At 39.2% G+C, this 12,515-nt stretch overlaps 1 protein-coding gene across 2 annotated transcripts in view; it reads right to left on the reverse strand.

The window, feature by feature from the left end:
- Nucleotides 1-1,434: 1,434 nt before the first annotated feature.
- LOC127661534 (very-long-chain 3-oxoacyl-CoA reductase-B) overlaps nt 1,435-12,515 on the reverse strand; it is a 51,479-nt gene continuing 40,398 nt past the window's right edge. For both annotated transcript variants that reach the window (XM_052152298.1, XM_052152291.1), the window contains exons 5-11: nt 12,346-12,410; nt 12,205-12,249; nt 9,986-10,020; nt 6,199-6,280; nt 5,823-5,888; nt 5,031-5,180; nt 1,435-2,506 (exon numbers count right to left, since the gene is read on the reverse strand). In XM_052152298.1, coding sequence (XP_052008258.1) covers nt 2,399-2,506; nt 5,031-5,180; nt 5,823-5,888; nt 6,199-6,280; nt 9,986-10,020; nt 12,205-12,249; nt 12,346-12,410 — 551 coding nt within the window. In that variant the 3' untranslated portion in view covers nt 1,435-2,398. The remainder of the gene's footprint in view (nt 2,507-5,030; nt 5,181-5,822; nt 5,889-6,198; nt 6,281-9,985; nt 10,021-12,204; nt 12,250-12,345; nt 12,411-12,515) is intronic.

The following is a 12,515-nucleotide window of genomic DNA, read 5'->3' on the forward strand; positions in this document are numbered from 1 at the left end:
CCTATCATCATCTCTGCATTTATTTATACTTTCACCACTTCACCAAGTTTTATAACAGGTCTTAGGCATTTATCTAATATATCTATATGACCTCTCATCTTGTACTGTCTTATTCAGTATTGAGTATTTATTGTTTGTAATTCACTGCTATCCCGATGGCTCACTGTGTCAATTGTCTCCTCATGGCTTCCCAGATGTGTATGACTTTCTTCTGTTGAACACAAATGAAGATTTTTAGTAAAATATTTCAGGTCTGTAGGGCCATACAATTCAAGTGAATGGTGGCCAGAACTTTGTAGGCCCAAATGCCAGCATAAATGTAATCTATAAAACTCCATGTGGTTTAATCTATGTCTTCAGACGTGATATGATAGGTGTGAGAGAGAAACAGATCAATATTTAAGTTTCACTATAAATTCTCCTCCCTGCTCAGTAGGTGGCAATATGCTCAAAGATTGATCTGTTTCTCACCCACACCTATCATATAGCTTCTGAAGATATGAATTTAACCAATGGAGTTTTATGGATTATGCTGCCTTTATGTGCTTTTTGGACCTTCAAAAGGTCTGGTCACCATTCACTTGCATTGTATGGACCTACAGAGATGAGATATTCTTCTAAATATCTTTGCTTATGTTCAGCAAACAAAACAAAACAAAGTCATACACATCTGGGATGGCATGAGTGACTAAATGATGAGAGAATTGTAATTTGCCTGTGAAATAATAAAACAATGAAAATGAATATAAACAGAATTTGAGCACTTTAGTTGTCATCCGTGGTGGAGTTAATGTTACTGATGAATAGCTAATGTGACCGGTGTTAAATCTGCGAGGACACCAGTGTAAATTTGAGGGGAACTGATTTCATGCATCCACTAAAAAAAAAAAACATAGGGCCAGTTGGTGAAAAGCAATTGCAAAAATGGCTATTAAAAGTGCAGTTAGTTCTGTTATACTCTAGCATCATCTGTTAACATATGACACATGGATTGATATTTTTTTATTTAAATGTAAATGATATTCAGACATTAAGTATCTATGCTTATTTTAGCTGAGACGACTATTTGCAACAAACAAAAATGTAACGGCTTTAATTATCAGAAATGTGCCATGTTATAAAACAATAGCCCAAAAGACAAAAGCCTGGCAGATCATACCAGATCAGTGGTCAAAGAATCCCTTAAAATTAATTTCTAGAATTACTGCATCTATAAATATCTGGGCCATTAAGGTTTAACAGAAGACTCTGAATTATATAAAAAGGGTATGAGTTGAAAAATAGAAAATAAAGCGGACATGCAAACGGTCGAAAACTCTCAACCTGTGGCTCTATAAGCTCCAAATTTACCAAAAACACACACAATATATTAATCTCAACTAACCATCAATGTGTGTAAAAAATGCATCAAACATTCAAGGCCGAGACTGTTGTTAGAAATAACTGCTTTATTTGAAATGCAAGATTAATTCGGAAACAGACATGCAGATTATCCTACATTACTGTACATACTCAAGTGCTGCTGTAGTTGCTTTTAGTTCTGCTGTTGCGGGGTTTACACTGCCATCTTGTAAATGTTAGTCACAGTGAAACTTGAAGATATGACACCCTCATTTAGGAACACTAAGAATCCTACAGTGTTGTTTTGGAGGAAATAGTGCATTTACATTGAACTTAATACTGGAAATGCAGCCTTCGCTTTAAATTTGGAAATCAAATAAATTCTAGTTTGAGTTACAGTTTGCCTTCCATCACCAACCGTACCAGCATTACAAAGTTAATAACTTTCCACAAGAGTTAGAGTAATATAATCACATCCCTTTTAAAGAAGATGGTTTACAGTTAGTATATATCGTGTCATCTGTTGTAAGATTTAGTTTAAACAACTGCTTTGAAAGAAAAGGACAAACATGGACCAAGTGTACTATTTTGGAGAAGTCCATTTGCAATTTTTAATGATTGTAGGAATGCTGTCAAATTTGAGAACTAGTTAGTTTCTCATTGTTCATTTGGTGACTCTGGGGGTGGGGCTACTTATTCACTCTACATTTTCAACCAAACAAACTGTTCTTATCTACACTTACAGGATGATACAAATAACTTTAGAGACTTCAGCTAGTGTGCAGTTGTCTTTAGTTAACACGGCTTGTAAGAACTGCTGGTCAGAAAAAGCCATTCAATTTAATCATGTTTTGGTTAGCTATGACTCTCAAAAGCTCAATACACTAATTAATGTGTGGAAAATGCAACCCTTGATAACCATCTCAATGGAGACAGACCTACAATGAGCAGTTTGGTTTGACTGCTCTTTGATCCCTGACAGCAAAAGGGACGATTCATGATTTTTGGTTGGTCCCCTGTTACCACATCATCCCTCTGTCTGTCCTTTTGTCTTCCTCTAACCTTGCTTCTGTTTCTTCAGATAGCGTGCACGCTGGGACAACCCTGTGCTCATAACATACTTGTTGAGCAGTTTAGCAGGAAGCAGAGCAGTAGTCACCCAACCCTGCAGCAACAACACAATTACAGGTTTGTTAGACTCACAGAATCCAGAAGATGATCAAAACCAATTTTTTTTTATTACAGCTTTATTTATACAACATTCAAGTAATGAAAAAACAAAACAAAACAACAACTGAACTCAACAACTGAAAATGGGCAGGTGGTTCACCTTTCAGCATGACAATGACCCAAAACACACAACCAAAAGCAATGGATCAACTCTTCAACTAGGAGGACCCGCCAGTGGGTCCAAAAGGGGGTGCTATGTCATCTAAAAAAAATCTGACCAATTTTTGGCAATTAGTCCACAGTATGTGTAAATGGTAATAGAGGTTGACCGATATATCGGATTCACCGCTTGATTTCTGATTTACCGATAGTTATTTTGGTTTCGTTTCTCAGTGGCCGGTGCTGGAGGGTCTCTGGCTGAACTCTGGTTCCACAGTATAACAGCGCCCTCTAGAGGTTAAATAAAAACAATCACTGACTCCTAGAGTTTGTTGTGCTATGTGACTAGGCTATTTATAGAGATGGACACTTCAAAAGCGGGTTTGAAACATCGACAGAGAAAAGCCAAGGTATGTATACAACACACATTATTATAGTCATGGTACAATAAATCAGTCATTTAAGAGAAAAAAAAAAGGTGTTTTTATAATTAATTTGATTATACTGTAACCAATCGCTGCACTGGAGAATGGCATTCCTGACAAGGTGGAGAGGATGCCAACATTGATGTTTGAATGGTTTGAACAATGTTACAAAGTCAAGGATGGAAACTGCTTACCCTTCCTTTTAACACATTTGGTTTTCAAGTTAAATAAGTTTTAATGAAAATGAATTTGTGCAGCTTCACCGAATTCTTTTTTATTTCTGGTGTTGAAGGGCTTCCAATGTTAAGGTCAGGTTATAAACATGAGTGCACCAATGAGGTTTTGTTTCTAAGTAAATTTATTAGTAATTCAGTCATTAATTCCAACCTTATATGAATATACTGCCTGAGATTTTGCTTTTGCTCAGCCATTCGCTTGCTTCAGTCACTATTTGGCTCTGTAATGCAGCGTTTTAGGTTACTGCTGAACAACAAACACATTTGACCAGTAAGATTTTCAATAATTTCAGATGGAAAAGGCATCGGAGAAGGTATCAGTGTGCGGAAAAATTTATTAAGAATCGCCAATGAAAGTGATACTAACTAAAGTTCAGCACTATTTTACATTGAGTGGAAAGTTTTCATTCATAATATACATTTTTAAAACTACCAACCGATTAATCAGCTATCGGCCTGTTTTCCCACCTTAGTTATTGTATTGGCAAAACACACTATCAGTCAACCACTAAATGGTAAGCTTTTAAATTCGAGAGTGAAAAATTGCAGGTAGCAGCCCAAAAATGCCCCAGAGTTGAAGAGGTTAAGGATAGGAAGGTCAAAGATCTTGAGTGGCCAAGTCAGAGTCCTGACCTACAGTATTGTGCAAAGGTCTTAAGCACATAATATGTTTCACAAAAACATTTTTTCTTAAGATGGTTATTTATATCTTCAGTTTAGTGTATCAATAGGAAATATACATTTTAGACTCCTTTAGATTACTTTTGCAAATAGAAAAGATTACAATAGAGGAACAGGGAGTCCTGCAACAGATGTCATGGCCCCCACCCAACTGAACATCATATCAGTCTGATTTGAGAACAGTTCTTGGGCACACATTCCCCAATCTAGGTGTGCGAAGCTAGTACAGACACATCCAAACATACTGATGGCTATCATTAAAGCAAATGGTAGCTCTACAAAGTATTAAATCCAGGGGTATGATCACTTTTCAAACCCTGTAATTCTAGCTTTTCATCTTTTATACATTTTTGAATCTGTTGCTGTCTTTTTTTTATTCATTACTTAAATGTTGTAAGGGAAAATTTGTTTTAATTTCAGGCAGTAAGACAAAAAAAAATTCTAAAAGGGTATGATGATTTTCTTTATAGGCACTCTAAATAGGTAGAAAGAAGCTTCTTAATTTGGTGGTATATTCAATTCACTATAGACATAAACACTGAATTAATAGATTGTGAAATGACACTACATTGCCAAAAGTGTGTGGACACCTGACCACAAAACCCATACTGTGTACAGTATGTACTTATTAAACATTTAATTTCAAAAGCATGGGCGTTGATAGGGAGTTGGCCCTCTTTTTGCTGCCAAAACAGCTTCCACTCTTGTGGGAAGACTTTCCATTAGATGTTGGAACATGGCTGCTGGGATTTGCTCCTATTCAGATGCAAAAGCACCAATGAAGTCAGCTACTGATGTTGGGCGATGAGGCCTGGCTCACAGTAGCCTTCCAATTCATCCCAATGGGGTTAAAGTCTGGGCTTTGTGCAAGTTCTTCCACACCAGACTCGTTTATTTATCGACCTCGCATTGTGCACAGAGGCACTGTGTGCACCAAGAGACTGCATTGCTGTATACTTAATTGTATGTACCTGTAAGCAATAGATGTAGTAAGTAGTGTACTTTAAGAGGTTCTCACCATGATGGCATGAGGGAGGTAACCATTGGTCTGAGTCTGGAGCCCTACAGTGCTCAGCTGGGCTTTTACATATCGGTCTGGAGTGGGAATGTCAAGAGAGGCCCTCTTGATCTTGCTCAGTTTGGTTGTCACAAAAAATGGTAGCACACTCTACAAGATAATACAGAAGACATTATACAACAGTCATCAGCCTAAACCTAGAGCAGGCCTATTCAACTTGTGGCCAGCGAGCCAAATCTGGCCGTTTGACATTTTCAGTGGCCTGCATGAGGTTGTCTTCGGGCTGCTCTTAGATGCTTTTAGAAGTTGCGCACCAAATAATCATTATCCGTTAATTCAATTAAATGGGAAGATAAAAGATCTAAAATCATGGACGACTGACAAGCGTGAGTTTGGAGAAAAGTTCAGTTCATTAATTTGGCCAAGAAAACATTATATTTAAAAGGTAAAGTTTAAATAATTGCATCTATAACAAACCTCACTGTTAAATGTTTAGTATCCGTCGGAATTACTCTCTCAGTTATGGACCAATTTTGAAAGCATTTTTTTTTTTTAAGTTGATCTCATGAAAAATTGAATATTCTGGCTTGGCCCACATGCAACGAATATTTGTTTCCATCTGGCACACTTGTCGAGGAAGTTGAATAGCACTAACTTAGAGCACTACAAATGTCAACAAGAAATATTTTTTGTATAATTAAATGTCACTTCAGACAGCAAAGATATAATACAGTAAGGTCTAAATCTTGTGTCCGCCCGTTACAAGCCTTGCTTTCACTCATTTATACACACCTGTATTATTATCCCTTTGCTTTTGTACTCAGCATCAAGTCCACGAGAAAAGAAGTCCACAAAGGCCTAGAGGAGTGAAAGTAATCATGTATTGTGTGAAATTCATCATCATTAAAGTAACTACCTTCCATTAAACAAAAAAGAAAAAAAGACTATTCACATGATCCAAAACATCAGCATTAGAAAAGAAATACAACCATTACAGTAGTGGTGACTAATATCAACGAATAAAGCTCAAAGATACCGCTAAACTAAATTATGAGAATCCCAGAGGAAACTTTACATAGCGAATAATATGAACAGGTTCATAATGCCACATCTATGGAGACATGAACTTTTCTCAGGAAAAGCCATGATGGAGAGAGAGACGACTTACCTTTGTGGAAGAATAGAGGGTAAGGAGAGGAACTGGGTACATGCCACTAGCCGAGGCAATATTCAAGATCACCCCTTTAGACCTGGAAAGAGTTTTCTTTGGTCAACATTTGTACATTATGTACAAAAACAAGTAATCAAGTCTATTAAAGACAATTTTGCTCAAAATGCCCAAGGTATTTGTTCCATTTACACTTTACTCATTTGACATCACAGAATTATCCCTTTTAACTCCTGGGTACCCATTAATGGATTCTTGAATCGCCCTGTTGCTATGTCAACCAGTGCCCATGCCAGGGTACATCCTGTTGCATTGTACTACTGCAGACTAGACTCTAGTGGCATAGAGGGGAGAAGCTAAACTGTCTGAACTCCAGAAACTTTTAGTATGTCTTTTTCCCCTCACCCAATTAAGCAAATTCAAAACATTTACACTGGCAGCCAAAAGTTTGGAATAATGTACAGATTTTGGTCTTATGGAAAGAAATTGGTACTTTTATTCACCAAAGTGGCATTCAACTGATCACAATGTATAGTCAGGACATGAATTACGTGAAAAATTACTATTTCAATAAAATTCTGAGACCTTCTTAAACTACTTCAAGGACTTTGCATCAAAAAATCCTCCACGTGCAGCAATGACAGCTTTGCAGATCCTTGACATTCTAGCCGTTAGTTTGTCCAAATACTCAGGTGACATTTCACCCCACACTTCCTGTCCCACTTGCCATAGATGTGATGGTGTTGTCGGGCACTTCAAGCACTTTACAGTCTAGCTGATCCCACAAAAGCTCAATGGGGGTTAAGATCCATAACACTCTTTTCCAATTATCTGTTTGTCCAATGTCTGTGTTTCTTTGCCCATTCTAACCTTTTCTTTTTGTTTTTCTGTTTCAAAAGTGGCTTTTTCTTTGCCATTCTTCCCATAAGGCCTGCACCCCTGAGTCTTCTCTTTACTGTTGTACATGAAACTGGTGTTGAGTGGGTAGAATTCAATGAAGCTGTCAGCTGAGGACATGTGAGGCGTCTATTTCTCAAACTACAGACTCTGATGTACTTATCCTCTTGTTTAGTTTTACATCTGAACTTCCACATCTCTTACTGTCCTTGTTAGAGCCAGCTGTCCTTTGTCTTTGAAGACTGTAGTAAACATCTTTGCATGAAATCTTAATTTTTGGGGGCAATTTCAAGCATTGTATAGCCTTTGTTCCTCAAAACAATGATTGACTGACAAGTTTAGAAAAAGCAGTTTCTTTTTTGCCATTTTTGACCTAACATTGACCTTAAGACTTGCCAGTCACCATCCAAGTCACAGAGCATCTCGATTGTGAAGGGAGTACTCTCTGACCTGAAATTCTTCATCAGAGATGACCAAATCCCAACAGTGTCTGAGCAGCCGGTAAGAAGCCTTGGAAGGTGGTATGATGCAAGCATGAAGGACAAAGACCAGGTGCAACAGCTGCGCAAAGACATCAGTAGTAGCCTACAGTCCATCGACAACACCCAGCTACCTGGAAATTTAAAGGCTTGGTGTCTGCAGTTTGGTCTCCTACCCCTGGTGTTGTGGCCCCTAGCAGTGTATGAGGTTCCAATCTCAACAGTGGAGAAGATGGAAAGTGTAGTCACAGGCTACTTAAAGAAGTGGCTTGGAGTTCCACGATGCCTTACCACCATAGGCCTCTATGGAGATGGTGTCCTCAAGCTGCCCCTCACCAGTCTAACAGAGGAATTCAAGTGTGCAAAAACCAGGCTCCAGATGACACTGAATGAATCTCGAGACCCAGTGGTGAGTAACAACGCGCCGACTTTGGCAACTGGAGGCCAGGAAAAGCAGTCCAGGAGGCAACAGCAGCCCTCAGACATGCTGACATTGTGTGTCATGTTCAGCAAGGGAGAGGAGGCCTTGGGCTAACTAGCCGCGCTGCTTGGAGTAAGGCCACTGCACCAGAGCGGCGGAAGATGGTAGTGCAGGAAGTACGCCATCAGGAGGAGGCTGCAAGGTGGGCCAAGGCAGTCTCTCTTGCCAAACAGGGACATTGGACTCGATGGGACAGTGTGGAGAAGAGGAAGATCAGCTGGAAGGATCTGTGGGCCATGGAAGCGAGGCTGTTGAGCTTTTCCATCAGAGCAACATATGACATCCTTCCAACACCAGTTAATCTTCACCAATGGTATGCTGAAGATACGGACTGTGCCCTCTGTTCCATGCCAGCCAACCTCAGGCACATTCTCACAGGGTGTAAAACAAGCCTCACCCAAGGACGCTACACTTGGCGTCACAACCAAGTCCTTAAAAACCTTGCGTCCGCCCTGGAGGACAAGCGAGCTGCCACCAACTCCCTATCACCCCCAGCAGCATCACACCCCTTACGGACGACCTTTGTCAGCGAAGGGGCTAAACCACCAAAGAGCGGCTCTACACCATTAGAGCGAGACCAGCTGCGCTTGGCCTGTGACTGGAAAATGCTAGCTGACATTGGCCGGCAACTTGTGTTTCCTCCGGAGATCGCAACCACCACCCTAAGACCTGACATGGTGCTCTGGTCTCGTTCGCTCAAGAAGGTCTTCAGCTCACAGTACCCTGGGAGGACTCAGTAGATGAAGCTTATGAGCGCTATGCCAATCTAGCTGCCGAAGCACGGCATCATGGCTGGAACACAGAAGTCCAACCAGTGGAGGTGGGCTGCAGAGGTTTTGTGGCAACATCTACAACCAGACTGCTTAGAGACCTAGGAATTAAGGGCCAGAGCCAGCGTTCGGCAATCAGAGCTGTGTCGGAGGCGGCAGAAGGCAGCAGTCAGTGGCTCTGGATGAAAAGGGGAGACCACAGCTGGGCCCCGAAGTGAGAGGGCCAGGAGGTATGCGGTCAACAATGCTTGACTCAGGGAGGAGGACACCCCTGCCATGCATAGACCCATGGGATGTTGGCTATTAACAACAAGGCAACTCCTATGACTAATTGGGAATGGGACGCAAGCATAGGATTGATCACCCTGTCGCTGGCCGCCTTTGGGGAGGGTGTACAGTGTGAAAGGCTGAAACACCCTAGGAACCAAAGGTACACTACTGACGATGCGCTCCCCAAATTTCACCAGGCTCACTGTTCATGAACTCTTGGAAGTGCTTGCACAAGGATAGTGACATCTCATCCTGTGTTCTTGGAATCAGTTTATTGCATACTGTGGCAACTCAAAAACAAACATAAATACAATATTAAGCTTCATTTAACAAAACAAATAGTTTTCAACTGTGTTTGATATAATGGCAAGTGATTTTCTAGAAACAAATTAGCAATTTAGCATGATTACTCATGGATACAGTGTTGGAGTGATGCTACTGGAAATGAGGCCTGTCTAAATTTGATCAAAAATGACTTTTTCAAATAGTGATGGTGCTGTTTTTTTTTTTTACTATACTTTGTGATCAGTTGAATGCCACTTTGGTGAATTAAAGGACCAATTTCCTTCCGAAACAGCAAAATCTCTACATTATTCCAAACCTTTGGCCACCAGTGTCCATTAACTGAGAAAAACATTTATTGGGAAATGTTCCCCAAACGCTTACATCACTACATTTCTATTGTGCTTGTGTATTTTGGCTTGACAGAGTCAGCCTCTGCAGCAAGAAATTATTAATTACTTATCATCAATATGAAGATATTTATGCTAGGATGACGGACCAAAAGAACAAAATATGTAAAAATGGAACATTTGTTAATGATGACAAACAAATTTCAAGTGTGTCAACTGAATCAACAACTATCACATTCTGGGGGTTTGTGAACTTACCTATCTACCATCCTGGGCAATACCAGTCGTGTCATCTACAAAAACAGGTGATTTGGGAAGAGTGAGAATGTTTGTGTACGATTCAAACTTCAGGCACAACTCAAATACTTTTCAAGAACATGGCATTTTGAAATGTAACATCCCAAAGATCTTTTCAATTATGTTACTTATGCAAAACTATGTACACTGCAGACATTTATAAACCAAGTTTAAGTCTATAAACCTTGTATATTTGTACAGAACATACTATTGCAACTACAGAATAATATTCACAGGATCCAGGAGGTGGCAGCATAGACTTAAACTTCCAGGCTGATTGGCAGTAAGCTACACAGAACTGCCTTGTGTACAAAGAAAGTGTTTATACTTGGGGCAAGTTGTAAACGTATTTCATAGACAAGTCAAATTTGTTAAAGTGGTCATATAATGACAGTGTCCATTAAAGCTCACTGTTATTTTGACAACGCAAATGCTAAATTTTTGGAAGCAGGTTGCAAAAATGGCTTGTTCTGAACATTCAAACACATCCACACGACCATCCATGTTTACACATCAACAACACTTTGCAAATTACAGTGGTAATAAAACCTTTTAAGTGATAAGTGAAACCTTTGTAATTAGCAGGTTTTCTGCAATAATTGGTCATAAAATATGATCTCATCTTCATCAGTCACAAGTATAGACAAACACAGTGTGCTTCAACCAACAACACACACACACACACACACACACACACACACACACACACACACACACACACACACACACACACACACACACACACACACACACACACACACACACACAATTATAATCGTTCATGTCTTTATTGAACACATCCCATAAAACATTCACAGTGCTGTGGATAAAGTAAGCGAACCCATAGGCTAAAGACGTCAACAAAAGCCAATTAGAGTCAAGAGTTGGCAAACCTGGCATACAATTAATAAACAGATTGGAGGTGTGGGTTAAAGCTACTTGACTTATTAAATGCTCTAAAAAAATTAAATAGTTTGCTATTAACAAGAAGCATCTGCTGGCCTGGACTATTTAAAAAAAAAAAAAAAAAAAAAAAAGATCTATGATCAAGAATTGTTGCTTTGCATAAAGCTGGAAATGGTTACAAAGTTATATTGAAGAGTTTAGATATTCATCTGTCCACAGTTAGACACATTGTCTATAAATGGATACGATTTAGTACTGTGGTTACTCTCACTAAAAGTGGCCATTCAGTCAAGATGACTCAAAGAGCACACCACAGAATGCATAATGAGGTATAAAAGAACCCTTGAGTGACAGCTACAGACTTGAAGTAGTCACTGGACCTGGTTAACATCTCTGTTCATGTGTCTACTATACAGAACATTTTAAACAGAAATGGTGTACATGGAAGGACACCACAAAGGAAGACGCCGCTTTCAAACAAAAACAGTGGTGCGTACCTGAAGACCAAAGACCAACTTAACACTCCAATACGCTACTGGAAATATGTTTCGCGGACTGATGAAATGAAGGTTGAATTGTTCGGAAAACAGGCAGCACTACGCATGGTGTAAAAAAGGGCACCACATACCAACATGAAAATCGAGGTTGGTTGAGGTTATTGCTGCCAAAGGAGGATCAACCTGTTCTTAAATCCAAAGGTTCACTTGCTTTTTCCACAGCACTCTAAATGTTTAATGGGACATGTTAAATAAAGACATGAAAGATTATATTTTTTTGTGTGTTGTTAGATTAAGCACATTGTACTTTGCCTATCCTTGTGACTTTGATGAAGATGCGATCACATTCTATGATCAAACCAGCAAAAGGGTTCACATACTTTTTCTTGCCACTGTAAAACTTGTAAATGCACAGCAAAGTGATGTATATCATTTCACATGAGAAAAGGGCATTTAAAACAATTCATAAAGGCACCGGCAAAAAAGGCCCGTTTAATTCGAAGGTTACAAATATATTTATGTTTAAGATAAAACTTAATGCATGATGGATATATTTTGTAGACAATTTTGGCCTAAGGTGGCTCACAATGAGTGTGTTAAGTGCCCATATTCTGTATATATACACATCTGAATATAAATATACATGTACAGTATCTCTGTATACATACACTGTATATCAAGTACATGAAAACAATCAGACTCAACTGCATTCTGCTCTTAAAAGATGATGAGGCTGGCTTTGTTTTGATTTGAGTAAAGAGCAGAAATGTCACTGACCTGACAGACTGATATAATGTTGATGTTGATCATGCTGTTGATGAACTACAATCAGAAAAGTCAAGATTAAAAAACAAGTGTGAAATGACACTACTATCTGCATAGTGCATAGATCCCAAAAACACCGTAACACAAACTCACACTATCAACATTAGGAATGTTGAGGAAGAACTCTGGATAAGAATAGGACACACCAACATTGTTAACTGCAGGTGAAAGAGACAAAAAAATAAGTTATTAAAAATCATTGAAAACATTAAAGCAAAGGGATGAGGAAAAACACAGGTAACTTGTGAGCATTACTTTAGCAG

Source organism: Xyrauchen texanus, chromosome 2, assembly GCF_025860055.1.
Source record: "Xyrauchen texanus isolate HMW12.3.18 chromosome 2, RBS_HiC_50CHRs, whole genome shotgun sequence".
Lineage (NCBI taxonomy): Eukaryota > Metazoa > Chordata > Actinopteri > Cypriniformes > Catostomidae > Xyrauchen > Xyrauchen texanus.